Raw genomic sequence first — 15,595 nt, 5'->3', positions numbered from 1 at the left:
GACTTCCATATTAGAACCAGGAATCTGTCCCCAGAGGGGACAGGGCTGGAAAGATGTCAGAAGGGCACGAATGCTCTTGGTAACTAGTCTGCCATGCGTTCACACTGGCCTGGGCCCTATTCCCGGAGCTCCATGACTGCCAGGATGATGGGCTGCTGATCCGTGCTAGTGAGGGCTTCCACTCATGCCCATCTCTCCCCCAGCCCTTTGGAGACCAGAGGGTGCTCTCCTGCCCCATCCCCGGGGGCTCAAAGAGAAACAGAAACCAGCCTTTTACTCTAGATAGAGAAACCCATCTTGCATGGAAGGGCAGGGTGGGCGGGCCTGGAGACTGGGGCGGTGGATGGTTTAGCCCACGGGGAGGAGCACAGGTTGAGGTTTGCTGGGAGGAGGGCCTCTGGGCCAAGCACTGCTCTTCTCTCCTCCAAGTCTCACCTCCAGCTCCTGGACCCAGAGCAGGGACATGCCCCTGTGTCTCTCCATCCAGGCCGCACAAGAGACCTGACCTGTTCCCATCAGCCTCTGACCGCTGACCGCAGCCCAGCCCCTTAGTGTCCCTGGCTTCCTCCCTGGGGACCAAGGGGAGTCAGCGGGAGGAGCTTCTCTTACAGTCAGAATTCCTTGGTGGAATGCAGACAGCTGGAGGTCACAGAGTCCTCTATGATCTCACCACGAGGGGGAGCAAGCCCACTTGGAATGAAGTTTCTTTGATAAGTGGGAGGAGACGGAACAGCTATGATGGAAAACCGAAGGACTTGGTGGCAGCAGTGGACCGACATCAATATCAAACCTTTGAACGTCATGGTAGGTGGCCCCTGCCTCGGCCCACCCAAGCTGGGCATACCAGCGTAGGGTGGGGCACAGGACACCGCACTGGGTCCCCAGGGGCAGCGGCCACACTGATGGGCCTTCTCCTCACCCTCACAGAGGGCCACTCACGAGCCCTACGCCCGGCCAGAGGAGCAAGTACTGATCAACCGCAGAGACATCACTAGCACGAGGGTAAGGAGGAGGCCTGGGCTGCAGCCGGCAGCGACCCCCACCCCACAGTCACCCTTCTGCAGCTGTGCCCAGGGGGCAACAGGCCATCAGAATAACTCTGCCCCCTTCTATTTTCTAAACAACCCCCCTGAGGACCCTCCCCAGCAGTGATCCCTGTGTTGGCCCCCTCATGGCATGTTAGTAACCGCCAGGCAGTGCTCCCTACGGGAACCCTTATATAATGATAGTCACCAACAGAGACCCCAGAAGTCTCTCTTCCAATGATCCCCACAAAGATCCCCCAGCAGTCACCCGCTTTTAGTGGCCGTATAGGTAGTGACCCCTACACTGATGCCCCCATTTCATGACCCCTCTCAGGCAACTTCTCCCCTTAGAGTGCCCCCCCCCCCCCAGGACCCCATTCACTGAGAACAAACGTCCAGGCAGAGGCCTCCCACCGTGACACCTGCCTGAAGGAAGGTCCCCCGCCCTCTCCCAGGATACCTGGGACATGCAGGAGTTCATCACTCGCATGTACATCAAGCAGCTGCTTCGTCACCCAGCCTTCCAGCTGCTGCTGGCCTTGCTGCTGGTGGTCAACGCCATCACCATTGCTCTGCGCACCAACTCCTTCCTTGGCCAGGTGGGACTCCAGCCTGACCTCTGCCCCCACTGATCTAATGGGGCAAGGGCTGGGTGAGACACTTTTCTCTCGGGGCCCCAGACTCCTCATCTGTTCATGGTGATTGGATTGAATGTTCTTCAAGGGCCTGTCAGCTCTGACATTCCAGGGAACAAGAGATTAAGGAAGACCTCGTGGTGGAGGGGGCCCAGATTTGAGGAAGGCATTGGATTTGTAGAGAGGAAGGGCAGGAGAAAAATGGTGTGAGCAGAGGCAGACAAATGGGTGCCTGGTTGGGAAAGGTATCCCATTATGTGTGTGTGTGTGTGTGTGTGTGTGTGTGTGTGTGTGTGTGTGCATGTGTGTGTATACACACACACATATATATACATACACACACACATTTTTAAGTTTATTTATTTTTGAGAGAGAGAGAGAGAGAAAACACAAGTGAGGGAGAGGCATAGAGGGCAAGGGAGAGAGAGAGAATCCCAAGCAGGCTCTGCACTGACAGCCCAATGTGGGACTCGAATCCATGAACCGTGAGATCATGACCTGAGCCCAAGTTGGAGGCTTAACCGACTGAGCCACCCAGGCACACCAAGGGTATCCCATTTTAACAAATAGTCACAAAGTGAGGATCACTCTGTGCTGGGGTTCCGGGCATGATCATAGCAGACCCAATCCTGTCTCAGACTCGTGCACGTCATTACAAATGCCTGAGTGTCAGAGTACATGGGAGCTCAGAGTAAGCATCCCGGTAGGGTCAGGGAAGCCTTCCTGGAGAAAAGGATGCTTCCGCTGAGAACAAAGAGTGAGTAGGAGTTGGCCAGGCAAAGAGCGGTGGGAAAGAGTGTTTAGGGTGGGCAAAACAGCTTGTGAGTGAGTTCTGTGTGTCGGTCTGGAAGTCCAGTATGACTTTGGTCTTATCCATGTTTTAATTTCTTTACAAGGCGTATACTACATACGTGAATTATGCTATTTGAAGTCAGTGTTTTAAAAATGTCCAGTATGGTGGCTGATGATTTCAGAGAGATGGTCAGCAGCTAGATGGTGCGGGGTTTTTAAGTTATCTTAAGGAGGATGGCCTCTATCCTATGTCGTTGGAAAGTCAGGGAAGGGTTGAAAGCGCGAAAGTGACATAACCAGACGTGTGTTTCAGAAAACTTACACTGGCTGCTACAGTGTGGACCACGGGAGGGAGGGTGCCAAGAATGGGAAAAGATGGTCTGGCAAGACCGTGTTGTGGTGTTTAGTGAAAGATGGTGGGTCTTGGACCAGGGCCATGGCCGTTGGTAAAAGAGGTCACGTGCATTTGAAACTCTCTAGGAGTTGAATCCATGGGCCTCCTGACTGCTTTTCTTTATAGCAAACACTTCACAAGCACTTCCTATGTGCCACCTTTTTTAACATACATCATCATCTCACACGTGTAGGGAAGGGGAGAGCAAGAAGTTACACTTCTGGCTTGAGTAACTGTGTGGGGACGGTGCTGTTTGTTGGGATGTGGGGACATAGGACAATGAGTAGGTTTGGGGAGAATGCCGAGGTCACTTTGAATTGAGTAGCATTTGAGGCGCCCATGCAATATCCACATAGAGATGTCTAGTGAGAGGTTAGAGCTCAACTCTGAGATCCTGCTGAGAGCTCGGGGGGTGGAGACTCCAACGTGAGGGCTGCCAGCGTCTGCGTGGATGGTTGCCAGAAGCTAAAGGAGTAGACGAGGTCACCTGGGAAGAGCATATCCAGTGAGAAGGGAAGAACGCCAGGACAGAGCTCTGAGGAGAGTCTCCAACTGAACGACAGAGAATGGAGGAGGTGCATGAAAGGAGACTGAGGAGGAGTGACCAGTAGAGTGGGGAGGACCCAGGAGAGTGTGCTGTCTGGTCTGGGGCCAAAAATGGCAAGAGAGGAGGCCAGAGAAGGATCATGGAGCATCCCTTGGATTTAGTTCCTGTGGCCTTGACAGGAGCTGCCTCCCATGCGGTGGAGGCAGACACCCAACAGCCAAGATTGCAGCACGAGTAGAACTACAAGGCAGCTTCAACCCCTCAACGGATCGTGAAATCAGTTCAGACTGCAGATACCAGCATTCTGATACAGAATGAAGTAGAATGAAAAAGAATGAAATAGAAATTGTGCATGTGTGCACACGCGAGAGAGTGGGGGAGGGGGAAAGAGGGAGGATGTGAAATACAAAATTCACCTCTTACTATAGGTCCCAGTCAAAAAATGCTAGCTAAAACCTCTGGTGTAGGATATGTGTCCATGAAGGTCATGGCCTGTGAATACCAGACTGGTTTTGAACCTTGTCCCTATGCCATTAGGAGCCATAGCAGGCTTGTGGGTGGAGGAAGCAACTCTGATTTAGCCATGGATGCTCATGACTTGGAGAAGGCGGATGGAGTATCTAGGAAGCTCTTGCAGCAAATAGTGCAGAGAGTTTATTGCCTCCGGGAGTCAGCGGGGTGGAGCTGAGGGGACAGAAAGCTCTTCCTTGTTATAGACCGACATCCCTGGCCCATGACACCCTTAGGGAATTTGGAACAGGCAGGGAGCCCAAAAGCTTAATCTCCCATCTGGGTTTAAGAAACTCTGCCCAGCCTCTCATTGGCCAGTGGATATGGGTGATGGCAAGGTTGTGGGTACCAGGAGGCCTCTGCGTGTGGTAGTGAACCTTGAGGCACTGAGTCTGTTGGCCATGGAAGTGGAGAAAGAGAGGAGTCCAAGGGACTTTGGTAACTGCCAGGGTGGAGTTGGAGGCTGGGAGCTGTTAACAGGGTCACAAACTATAGTAGGGTTACAGCTTCATGGGAGATTGGGGGAAAGTGAGTTGGATTTTTTTTTTTTTTAATGTTTATTTATTTATGTTGAGAGAGACTGAGAGAGAGCTGGAGTGGGGCAGGGAGAGTGGGAGAGAGAGATTCCCAAGCAGGCTCCATGCTGTCAGTGCCAAGCCCAATGTGGGGTTCAGTCCCACGAACTGGGAGGTCATGACCCAAGCCGAAATCAAGAGTTGGATGCTTAACCGACTGAGCCACCCAGGCGCCCCAGTGAGTTGGATTTTAAACAGAATTCAAGGTCATGGTCATCCATCCATGAGTCCATCCACCCAGGGAACTGGACCCATGAGTAGGCCGGCGGCGGGGTGGGGGGGGCGGGGGGTGGCATATGCAGGAAGTCGGTCAGGCCTTGTCTGGGAGATTTGGGAGACAAAGCAGCAGGAGTCGCTGGGACAACCAGAGAAGGAAGGATGAGGCTTGGTGCCCTCTGTCTCAGCGGCCAGGGCCTTTACTTCCAATCCTGGAGCCTGTTCTGCCTCTCAGCCACCTCCCTTTCTCAAGTACCCCTGCTCCAGAGGTTAGGAGCAAAGGTTTATAGTCAGACAACAGTCTTTTTTTTTTCTTAATTTTTTTTTAATGTTTACTTATGTTTGAGAGAGAGAGTGAGACAGAGTGTGAGTGGGGGAGGGCCAGAGAGAGGGAGACACAGAATCGGAAGCAGGCTCCAGGCTCTGAGCTGTCCCCACAGAGCCTGACGCGGGGCTCGAACTCACGGACCACGAGATCATGACCTGAGCTGAAGTCGGACACCCAACCGACTGAGCCACCCCGGCGCCCCTATAGTCAGACAACAGTCTTTATTGCTAACTCTGTGGCCTCAGGCACCTCTCTGATTCCTCATCTGTGAGATGGGAATAAAGCCCACTTTGGAGGACGATGGTGATGCTGACGTGAATGACACATGTGGGGCCTTAGCACGGTGCCTGGCATGTACATGGACAATGTGGACTAAAGGCAGCTGCAAAGTTGCTGATGAAGAGCAGCAGGAGTACGGGCCTGCCCTTCCCCCGACAGATGCCCCCCTGCCCAGCCTTGCCCAGGCTCTGTGCCACTGACCTCTCTGCCCCTCTCTTTTTCTCTGTCTTTCATATAGAAACACTATGAGTTGTTCTCTACCATAGATGACATTGTGCTGACCATCCTTATCTGTGAGGTCCTCCTCGGCTGGTTAAACGGCTTCTGGATTTTCTGGAAGGTGAGATCCTGGGTCCTTTCTGCCATCACCCCAACTCCTTAGGGACTGCACCCCACCCCTGGGCTTCTGGTCCTACGAGCCAGTGTGTGTGTGTGTGTGTGTGTGTGTGTGTGTGTGTGTGTGTGTGTTGTGTGGAGAGAGAGACCAACCACTTCTGAGATGTCTGTGATGCAGCAGAAAGTAATTTGTACTGGGGCACCTGGGTGGCTCAGTCAGTTAAGTGTCTGACTCTTGATTTTGGCTCAGGTCATGATCTCATGGTTCGTGAGTTTGAGCCCCAGGTTGAACCCCTCATTGGGCTTTAAGCTGACCACATGGAGCCTGCTTGGGATTCTCTCTCTACCCCTTTCTCTTTGCCCCTCCTCTGTGAGCACTTGTGCAAACCCCTATGGTCAAGTCATTTCTGAAGTCCAGGGATTTATTTTGCCTTTGGCCATGTTTGAGAAGAGGCTTTAAGAAAACCTATTAGGGGCGCCTGGCTGGCTCACTCAGTGGAGCATGCAACCCTTGATCTCAGGGTTGTGAGTTCAAGCCCATGTTGGGTATAGAGACTACTTAAAATAAAATCTTTTTTTTTTTCAAGCATATAAAACAGTTTTTTTAATGTTTATTTCTGAAAGAGACAGAGACAGAGCATGAGTAGGGGAGGGGCAGAGAGAGAGGGCGACACAAAATCCAAAGCAGGCTCCTGCGATCAGCACAGAGCCCAACATGGGGCTCGAGTCATGAACCACGAGATCATGACCTGAGCCAAAGTCAGCTGCTTAACCAACTGAGCCACCCAGGCACCCCTAAAATAAAATATTAAAAAAACAACAACAACAAGACTATCAAGTCTTTATACCTTTCAAAAAAAGGAAGTATCATTTAAATACAGTTACCAGGGGGTGCCTGGGTGACTGTCATTTGAGAGGCCGACTTTGGCTCAGGTCATGATCTCACGGTTTGTGGGTTTGAGCCCCGAGTCAGGCTCTGTGCTGCCAGCTCAGAGCCTGGAGCCTGCTTTGGATTCTGTGTCTCCCTCTCTCTCTGCACCTCCCCTGCTCACAGTCTGTCTCTCTCTCTTTCTCTCTCTCTCAAAATAAATAAACATTAAAAAAAATTTTTTTTAATACCATTACCAGGACAACCAGTTAGAATTCTAAGCTTTCCAGGGTCAGAGGTTCACAGAACACGGTGTAGTTGAACCCAGAACAACATTGCTGAAGTCTGGGCGTCTTAAAGACTGCTTTGTGCAAATAACATTTGCAAGGATGTTCATTAACAGAAAATCGAAGGGATGGTGCACACCCTTAGTGTTTCCTCACTCGAGGGGAGGGGAGTAGGTACAGTGCTTTGTGTGAACATTTCAATGGTCCACTTTATCAGAATTAGCCCTGGAGGCAGGCAGACATCTGTTCCATAAGAGAAAACATTTCCTCCTTTGTATCTTCTTGAGATTTTTTTTTTCCAGCAGCAGTAGGGGGTCTGTACTTTCTTAGCAATGCTTCTTTAATTTTTTTAATTTTTAGTTAAGTAAGCTCCACGCCCAGTGTGGGGCTTGAACTCAACAAAGGACCCTGAGATCGCAAGTCACACCCTCTATGGGCTGAGCAACCAGGCACCCCAGGGGGCCTGCACTTTCAAGGTTAACCCCCAGGCTTTCATTAGGACCAGGGAACTGAAGCAAGCCTGAGAATCTTGTGCTCCTCCCAGTCACTCTGCTTGTCCCTTAAACCCAGGGTTCTCAACGTCAGCACTATAGACCTTTTGGCCTGGATGATCCTTTGTTGTGTGGGCTGTCCTGTGCACTGGAGGGTGTTCTGAAGCATTCCTGGCCTCTCCCCACTAGATGCCACTTAGCACCTTCCTAGTTGTGACAACCAAGAATGTCCCCAGACATTGCCAAATGTCCCTTGGAGGGCAAAATCATCCCTGGCTGAGAACTCATGTCCTAAACCCTAACCTTCATCAGGGACCAGGGTGAAAACCAGGGTTTGTTAGAGATTGTTTCTGCCTCCTTCTCCCTCACCCCCCTGGCTGTTGTGGAGGGGGGAGGCTGGGGGAGGGAAAGAGGAAATGCAGGAAAGTGGAAAGCCTGTAAATTAATATCTCAAAATATGACCCCACCATGTAGGAATCCCCAAAGTTTTGTCCCCAGCTCTTCCTTTTCTTCTACTCTTGTGGATTCCTTTTTCCTCCTTACCCCCACAGCCTATTAGTCAGTTTCACCGCCTAACGATTTCTCAAATGTCTTGCCACTTCTGCCTCTTTGCTACCCCTCTCTAGCTCTTGCCTGGTCTTCTCCCACTAGGATGTTGCTTTAGCCTCCAGGATACCCCTCCCCCCCCCCCCCCCCCCATCAAAGTAATCTCCCCAAGGCACAGGCCAAAGTATCCTTAAAATCCTGCCCTGGCTCCCTGTTGTTTATAGATCAGGTCGAAAGGCTTTATAGTGCTTAAGGCCTTCCACGATGTGGCCCTTGCTTATTTCTGCAGCCTCATCTTTCCCTGCCTTGCCCTTGAAGTTCCGGCTACCAGACTGCTTGCAGCTGCACTCCCCAGCGCATACCCACACGCACCCGCACACGCACGCATCCGCACACGCACGCACACGCACCCTCACGCATCCGCACACACCGCTGCTTCTCGCCTCCATGCCTTTGTCCAAGCTGACCTCTCGTCTATGAAAGCTCCCTGCCACTTTATTCATTTGCTCTACTCCTGCTTACAGCTTCAGACTCGTTCAGAGATCTTCTCTTCCAGGAAGTCCTCCCGCCTCTCCCAGGCCAGGTTAGGTGTTACTGTGTCTCCCTGACAATCTCTCTCACATGGAGTTTCAATTTACTGTCAATCTGTCTTCCTGGAAATTGTGTGCCCTGCAGGGCAGAAATCTCCTTGTATCCTCAGGATCCGGTGCAGGGTCTGGCGTATAGTAGGAGCTTAATACTGGCTGGTTAGAGCGCCGGATCTGTGGCCAGGCTGACTTGCGTCTCCTGATGCACGTGTAGGCACGGGCACGCCGAATGTGGGATTCCAGGAGGGCTTGTGTTCACTGTTCTACCTGATACGTTTAAGAACTTTTTTTTTCCCATTAGAAAAAGTTTTCTTGGGGCGCCTGGGTGGCTCAGTCGGTTGGGCGGCCGACTTCGGCTCAGGTCATGATCTCGCAGTCCGTGAGTTCCAGCCCCGCGTCGGGCTCTGTGCTGACAGCTCAGAGCCTGGAACCTGTTTCAGATTCTGTGTCTCCCTCTCTCTGACCCTCCCCTGTTCATGCTCTGTCTCTCCCTGTCTCAAATATAAATAAAACGTTAAAAAAAAAAAAAAGAAAAAGTTTTCTTTTTGAATATTTAATGCAGATATAGATTGGTCAAAAACTATATTGAAAGGTACACAGAGAATTCTTCCTTCCACTCCCTCCCTTCATCTCTTCCCCTCCACCCCAGGTAATCTTTTTAGATTTATAGCCTATCAGTGTGTATTTTGTGATCATAAGCTAATATGTGTATACTTTAGTTTTCCTTTGCCTTTGTCCTCCATCCCTCCTCTCCCTCCCTTCCTTTGCCATTGCCTCCCTCCTGCCTCCCCTCGCACTTTGCTTTTGTCACTTAATGGATCCTGGCAACCTTTCTGTATCAGTACATGGAGATATTTCCCATTTGTCTTTTTTTGCTACACAGCGCTCCATTGAATAAATGCTCCGTGGTTTATTCAATCAGTGTCTCATTGCTGGACACTTTAGTTGTTTTCAACCTTACACAGGTGTCATTTTGTACTTGAACCAGAGTTTCCGTGGGTCAGATTTGAGTAGTGGGAATCACTGGCTGAAACATAAATGTATCCACTGTTTGTTAGATAAATTCCCCCTTTCGTGGCTGTGCTTGAACTTTTCATACATGAGGCTCCTTCCTCAGTCCCCACCCCTATGTAACTTTGTGCCTTACTGGACAGAGGGCTTGTAAAAATTTCCTGTCTCTCTCTCTCTCTCTCTCTCTCATACAGTGAGGGCTAGTGTACTTCTGAACTGGCTACTGAAGTAGTGTTCTTGAATGTTTTTATTAGTATTTACTTTTATTGTATTATTAATTATAGTGTGAGCCACACAAAGCCTGGAGCATCCGAACGCTCTCCTGTCACCTAACCGTAGGGCAAGGCCATTTTCAGCAGTGCGCTAGCCCAGGTGGCTGCTCAGCTTAGGAACTAGCTGTGTATACGTGAGAGTCTCCACTGTGTGTCTCTGAGACTGCACTTGGCCGTGGACACACGTACGAGACAGGGAGTGCATGTGTGTTTTGTGGCACGTTTGGGGAATGCAGATAAGTAACAGCAGTGGGTGGCAGATGACTGGCCCTGCTCTGAGAGGAACACTGAGCCTCCCAACCTTGGGGCAGTGGGAGGGCAGGCCCAGGATGTCCCCACAGGCTGGGCCTGATAGACCCCACTGGGGCTGGCCCCCCCAACCCCCCCAGGACGGCTGGAACATCCTCAACTTCCTGATCATCTTTGTCTTGCTCCTGGGGTTCTTCATTAATGAACTCAGTTCCATCTCCATCACCTATACCCTCAGGTGAGCTGGGAACTGGGGAGAAGAAGGGGAACTGTCTGGACCCCGGGAAGGAGATGAGGTGGGGATCAGTTCTGCCTGTCTGGGCAGGTCGGGGGGGGGGGGGGGGGAGGAGGAGGGGCCTGGGAGGGGCCAGGGGGCACCCCTGAGAGGCTATGCCACAGGGCGCTTCGTCTGGTGCACGTGTGCATGGCGGTGGAGCCTCTGGCCCGGATCATCCGTGTCATCCTGCAGTCGGTGCCTGACATGGCCAATATCATGACCCTCATCCTCTTCTTCATGCTGGTCAGTGCCCTCCCTTGCCCTCAATCCTCCCCTTCCCTGAGCAGGGCCCCTGGGTCACTGGGGATACAGGGGTGTCTGGAAGAAGAGGAGAGGCCTATGGGCCTGAATCCCTGTCATTCCCTTGGCAGTGTTCATTTGCATGGCATGTGCATGTCCTGTCCCCAAGGTCCCTGGGTGAAGTCCAGGCATCTTCTCTGGTTTCTCTGGCAGGTGTTCTCTGTGTTCGGGGTCACTCTCTTTGGTGCGTTTGTGCCCATGCATTTCCAGAACATGCAGGTTGCCCTGTACACCCTTTTCATCTGCATCACCCAAGATGGCTGGGTGGACATCTACAGGGACTTTCAGTGAGTGTCTGTGGGGCTTCCGGGCCCCCAACCCAGTGGGGCGAGGCAGTGGGAGTGGGTGGTCCAGAGCTTGGGATGAGGGTGTGCCCAGCAGGAGGGGGGTGCCTGGAACTTCAAACTGGGGAAAGGGAGACCCCTGAGACTGGGGCCTCTGGGTTTGTGGCCTGCTTGAAGCCTTGTTCCCCTTGAAATTCCACCTGTTCAAAGTCCTACTGCAGGCCTGTTCATCATTTCTCCTGTCATGCTAAACAACTGGGTAGGTCTTGAGCAAGAGAGCAGCTCTGTGGTTTCAGGACAGCCTCCCAGCCCACATCTGAGCCCACCAAGCTGCCTGGATTCCTGGGAACTCAGAGCCTCATTTCATTCTTTCTTACACCTGCTGCCCAAGGCCATTTGGGGCCATAGATGGCCACCAGGTTCTGTTCTTTTCCATTACCCTATTTGTTTCCAGTGCACTCTAGGAAGTGGGTCCTCCTGACTGATTTCTTTTTATCTCTTGTGAGACTAGAAGCACAGCTGGGAAAGGGTTTCTGTGGGCACCACCCATTATGATGTAGGTAGTGGGAAAACCATAGAGTGTAAATAAAGGTATACTGGAGGCTGGGCTTTTGAGTCTTTGCTCCATCACACTAGCCATGCAACCTTGGACAAATTCCTTCATCTCTCTTCTGAGCCTCAGCTTCCTCACCTGCTGATTGGGGATTATTGTAATTAACTGTGTCTGATTTGCTGTAAGGATCAACAGAGAAAATCTATTTAAATCTCTTAGCATAGAGCCTGGCACAGAGTATCTCTATATGTGCGCGCGTGCGTGTGTGCGTGTGTGCGTGTGTGTGTGTGTGTGTATGGAAAGAGAGAAAGAAAGACCTATTCTTTAGGAAAATATCTTACAGGAGATTCATAACAAGGTATTAATAGTAGATGGTTTTTTTTCCTATATATCTTCCTTCTAATTCTCCTATTATGAGCTTGAGTTATTTTTTAAAATAAGAAAATCGTGAATAAAGAGTGTAGCCAATAGATTAAACTTGATAATGCCGATGGACACATCCCCACCTTAGAGGGCTGGCTTGAGGCCCTGTGTGCTCAACAAAGAGCCGCTGCTATGACAGTCAGGAACAGGCATTCGATCAGCACAACAGCAGTGAGGTAGCAGAAGACCCAGTGGGCCTGGAGGTAGTGTCCCCGTTTCCTAGATGGGGAAATCGAGGCTCAAAGGGCCCCTGTCTGCCATCTCCAGGATGGAGACAAGAGAGTACACAATGGAGATTGGGGGTGCTGTCTACTTCGCCGTCTTCATCACCATCGGTGCCTTCATTGGCATCAACCTGTTGGTCGTTGTGGTGACCACCAATCTGGAGCAAATGATGAAGGCAGGCGAGCATGGACAACTGCATCAGACAACCTTCCGTGAGGTGAGTGGGATGGGAGGGCAGAAGGGAGGAGGGCGCAGAATGTACTGACTTGACTGTGTATATGTGCACATATGTGTGTGTATGTGTGTATGTGAGCGCACATGCACATGCTTCCACACTCGAGGGCCTGGGGAAAGTCAAGCCTGAGACCTGGGGGCAGCATGCCCTACCTTGAGTGACATCTGAGGGGTATGGATTTCCTAGATTTTTAAAGTTTTTTTTTTTTTTATAGTTCTTTTTTTTTTTCAACGTTTTATTTATTTTTGGGACAGAGAGAGACAGAGCATGAACGGGGGAGGGACAGAGAGAGAGGGAGACACAGAATTGGAAACAGGCTCCAGGCTCTGAGCCAGCAGCCCAGAGCCTGACGCGGGGCTCGAACTCACGGACCGTGAGATCGTGACCTGGCTGAAGTCGGATGCTTAACCGACTGCGCCACCCAGGCGCCCCATTAAAGTTTTTTTATTTTGAGAGAGAGAGCATGCGCGTGCACAACGGGGGAGGGGCAGAGAGAGAGAGAGAGAGAGAGAGAGCTAGAGAGAGAGGATCCCAAGCAGGCTCCACACTGCCAGCACAGAGCTCAATGTGAACCCATGAACCCATGAACCATGAGATCATGACCAGAGCTGACACTTAACTGACTGAGCCACTCAGGCGCCCCCTAGATGCCTTATTTCTATGGCAACTCAAAACTGAGTGGCTGGGTGACCTTTGGGCAGATAACCAATTTAAGCCTCAATTTCTTCTGCAAAATGGGAATAATAATAGTTATTTTCTCATAGGACTATCATGAGAATTATGGAGATAAATGAACAGTAGTTGGCACACACATACAACTCATTAAATGTTAGCTGCAGTGCTACTCATTCAGGGGTAGAACCTCCAAAAGGTCGGTGGGGGTGGAGGGTGGAGTACTTCCAAAATGTTGACGGCTGTGGGCTATGACTTCAGAGTAGACAGGGCTTTAGAAGTTGGCCAGGTAGGATTTATCAGGAGGGAAACTGGGTGCTAAATTTTGAAAAGGGGCTAAGAATTTTCAAAGAGGTAGGGAAAGGGCTTATGCATCTGAAGCCTCCCATCAACAGCGTAGGGAGGCTAAGATCTGTTGGAGCTCAATGAGGGGCATTAGAACCCTGGTATCCTGGGAGACTCATCCTCCCCGAAGCCAAGCAGGAAGGGACTGGGGGAGGGGTGTTGGCTGAGCTCTGTCCCTTCCCCATTTCCCTCTTCCCAGACAGGCAAGGAGGAGGAGGATGGAAGTAACTACCTGCCACTGGTGCACTGTGCGGTCGCCCGTTTGGAGATGTCTGGCCTCCCCCAGGAGCCACTTACGGGGGGCAACCTGTCTAACCTCTCGGAAAACACCTGTGACAACTTTTACCTGGTGCTCGAGGCAATACAGGAGAACTTGATGCAGTACAAGGAGATCCGAGACGAGCTTAACATGTAGGCCGGGTATTGGGGGTACCCCGAGTCCCATAAGTCTGGGCTGAGCGCAGACCTCGGGGCCATCACCATTCTATAACACGGGCCCTGGGGCCCTACTTGACCGGGGTCTGTGGGTGCAGGAGCTAGAATCCCCAGACCTCCCTGTTCTTCCATCCCAAGTGAGCGCACAGCTTTGGCTGGATCTCCATAGGAGTGAGGGGGGAGGGCAAAGCGGGGTGGATGCCAGGGAAGAGATGTGGGGTCTGCCCCCCTTTTTCTCCTTCCCCTCCAAACTCCCTCAGCCCTCGGAAAGTACTCACCCCTCTGCCCCCAGGATAGTAGAGGAGGTGCGCTCCATCCGCTTCAACCAGGAGCAGGAGGAGGAGCTGATGCACAAGCATGTGTCCCTGAGCCTGTCGGTGGCGAGTGGGTCCTCCCTGGACATCCACGACATGACTTGCCAGCAAGACTTGATCACTGCGCTCATCAACAGGGATAAGGTGCATGCAGCTTCCCTCTCCTACCCAATAAGTGCTCGTCCAGCCACCCCACCCAGCTCAGCCTCTGCCCCATCAGTCAAACTTTCTGTCGATTTCAAGACCAGTCTACCTTCTAGACTTCTGTGCACGGACTGTGCTCCCTCAGCCACAGCTGATCGGTTAGGTTCCACCCTTTCCTCCTCAGAGAGCCTCTGCCGGCTCCCTTCAGGCTCCTCCCATGGAGCCACTTATGTTTCTAATGCCTTCAAACCTACCCCTTCCTAGGGTGGCTTGAGCCAGCTCAGTTTCTGCTTAGTGGCAGATACCTAGGCCCACTGGGGGCAGAGGGCCCCTGGGTTCTCCCCAGGGTGCATAAGAATGTCCTCCTCTTGGGGCACCTGGGTGGCTCAGTCAGTTGAGGGTCTGACTCTTGATTTGGGCTCAGGTCATGATCCCAGGGCTATGGGATTGAGCCCTGTGTTGTGCTCTGGGATAAGCATAGAGCCTGCTTAAGATTCTCTCTCTCCCTCTGCCCCACTACCCCTGCTTGTGCTCCCTTTCTCTCTCTCTTAAATTAAAAAAAAAAAAAAAAAAAAAAATATATATATATATATATATATATATATATATATATATATACACACACACACACACACACACACACACAGCCTCCTCCTGAGGGAGGAAGCTTTTAGGGAGAAAAAGGCACACACCCACATAACTTAATTTCCTTTCTCCACTTCCCAAACCACCTGACTGGGCTAGAATGGCCTGGAGCCTTGTGAATGTCCACAGCCTGGGCTCCCAAGCTCAGAGTGGATACTAAGGCAGCTAGAGTCAGACATATGAAGGACTTCCCTGGGAGGCCTGGCAGGGTAGCTGCCAGGAGGGGAGGGGAGCAAGGCAGTGTTTGCCATGTGAAGGTGAGGGATCGACAAGAAAACCCCTTGGTTTGCAGGTTCAGGAATCCAACACAAACCTGCTCCTTAATAAACACAAGGCCAGCCGCTGAGAGGCAGGACGGGAGCCAAGGGACCTGCGCACACACACCCAGCGGCTGCATCTTCCTGCACCTCTAGTGTGACTTGGCACAGCCTGATCTGAGCCCATCCTCTCCCTTACACCTCGGCAGATGCCTGGGGCTGAGAAGGGGGTGGCATGTCCAGGGCTTGTACCTGTGAGCCCCAGGTTCAGAGGAATTCAGATGGACAAGGATGCTGGATGAGAGAGGGAGCCCCACAGCAAGGATGAGCACCTAGCGGGGGTGCTGGCTAAGGCAGCCAGGGTTTGTCCTAAGGATGGGCATCCCTGGTCCTCTGCATTAGGCCAGAGCTAGATGGGGCCTAAGTAGGCTTAAGCACCAAGAGGAGAAAGGTGAGGCCAGTGGGGCCAGGCATCTGTGTATTGACAATAAAATTTTGCGTTGGGATCAATATGTCTGAATCGTGACTCTACAAACCC

The 15,595-nt window shown here is 51.6% G+C and overlaps 1 protein-coding gene across 2 annotated transcripts; it reads left to right on the top strand.

Moving 5' to 3' along the window:
• Window positions 1–137: 137 nt before the first annotated feature.
• On the top strand, window positions 138–15,567 carry CATSPER4 (cation channel sperm associated 4). Of its 2 annotated transcripts, XM_058718529.1 has the most exons (11): window positions 138–804; window positions 928–1,002; window positions 1,481–1,624; window positions 5,540–5,641; window positions 10,089–10,186; window positions 10,348–10,468; window positions 10,679–10,812; window positions 12,053–12,227; window positions 13,462–13,673; window positions 13,990–14,155; window positions 15,093–15,567. In XM_058718529.1, the coding sequence occupies exons 1-11, from the start codon at window positions 736–738 to the stop codon at window positions 15,144–15,146; spliced, it is 1,350 nt and encodes a 449-aa protein (XP_058574512.1). In that variant the 5' UTR covers window positions 138–735; the 3' UTR covers window positions 15,147–15,567. The 2 variants fall into 2 exon arrangements, with proteins under 2 accessions (XP_058574512.1, XP_058574513.1); XM_058718530.1 differs by lacking the exon at window positions 15,093–15,567 and having other exon boundaries at window positions 13,466–13,673; window positions 13,990–14,103.
• The last annotated feature ends 28 nt before the right edge of the window (window positions 15,568–15,595 follow it).

Source organism: Neofelis nebulosa, chromosome 2 (assembly GCF_028018385.1).
Source record: "Neofelis nebulosa isolate mNeoNeb1 chromosome 2, mNeoNeb1.pri, whole genome shotgun sequence".
NCBI classification, from domain to species: Eukaryota; Metazoa; Chordata; class Mammalia; order Carnivora; family Felidae; genus Neofelis; species Neofelis nebulosa.
Note: the sequence above shows the minus strand (reverse complement) of the source record. Positions and strands in the feature narration are given on the sequence as shown.

Excerpts from the sequence above, each read along its gene's own strand:
- CATSPER4 (XM_058718529.1), top strand. The coding sequence starts at position 736 with ATGATGGAAAACCGAAGGACTTGGTGGCAGCAGTGGACCGACATCAAT. Across the intron at positions 10,187-10,347 it reads TCCATCACCTATACCCTCAG|GGCGCTTCGTCTGGTGCACG; the intron begins GTGAGCTGGGAA and ends GCTATGCCACAG. Across the intron at positions 10,469-10,678 it reads TCATCCTCTTCTTCATGCTG|GTGTTCTCTGTGTTCGGGGT; the intron begins GTCAGTGCCCTC and ends TTTCTCTGGCAG.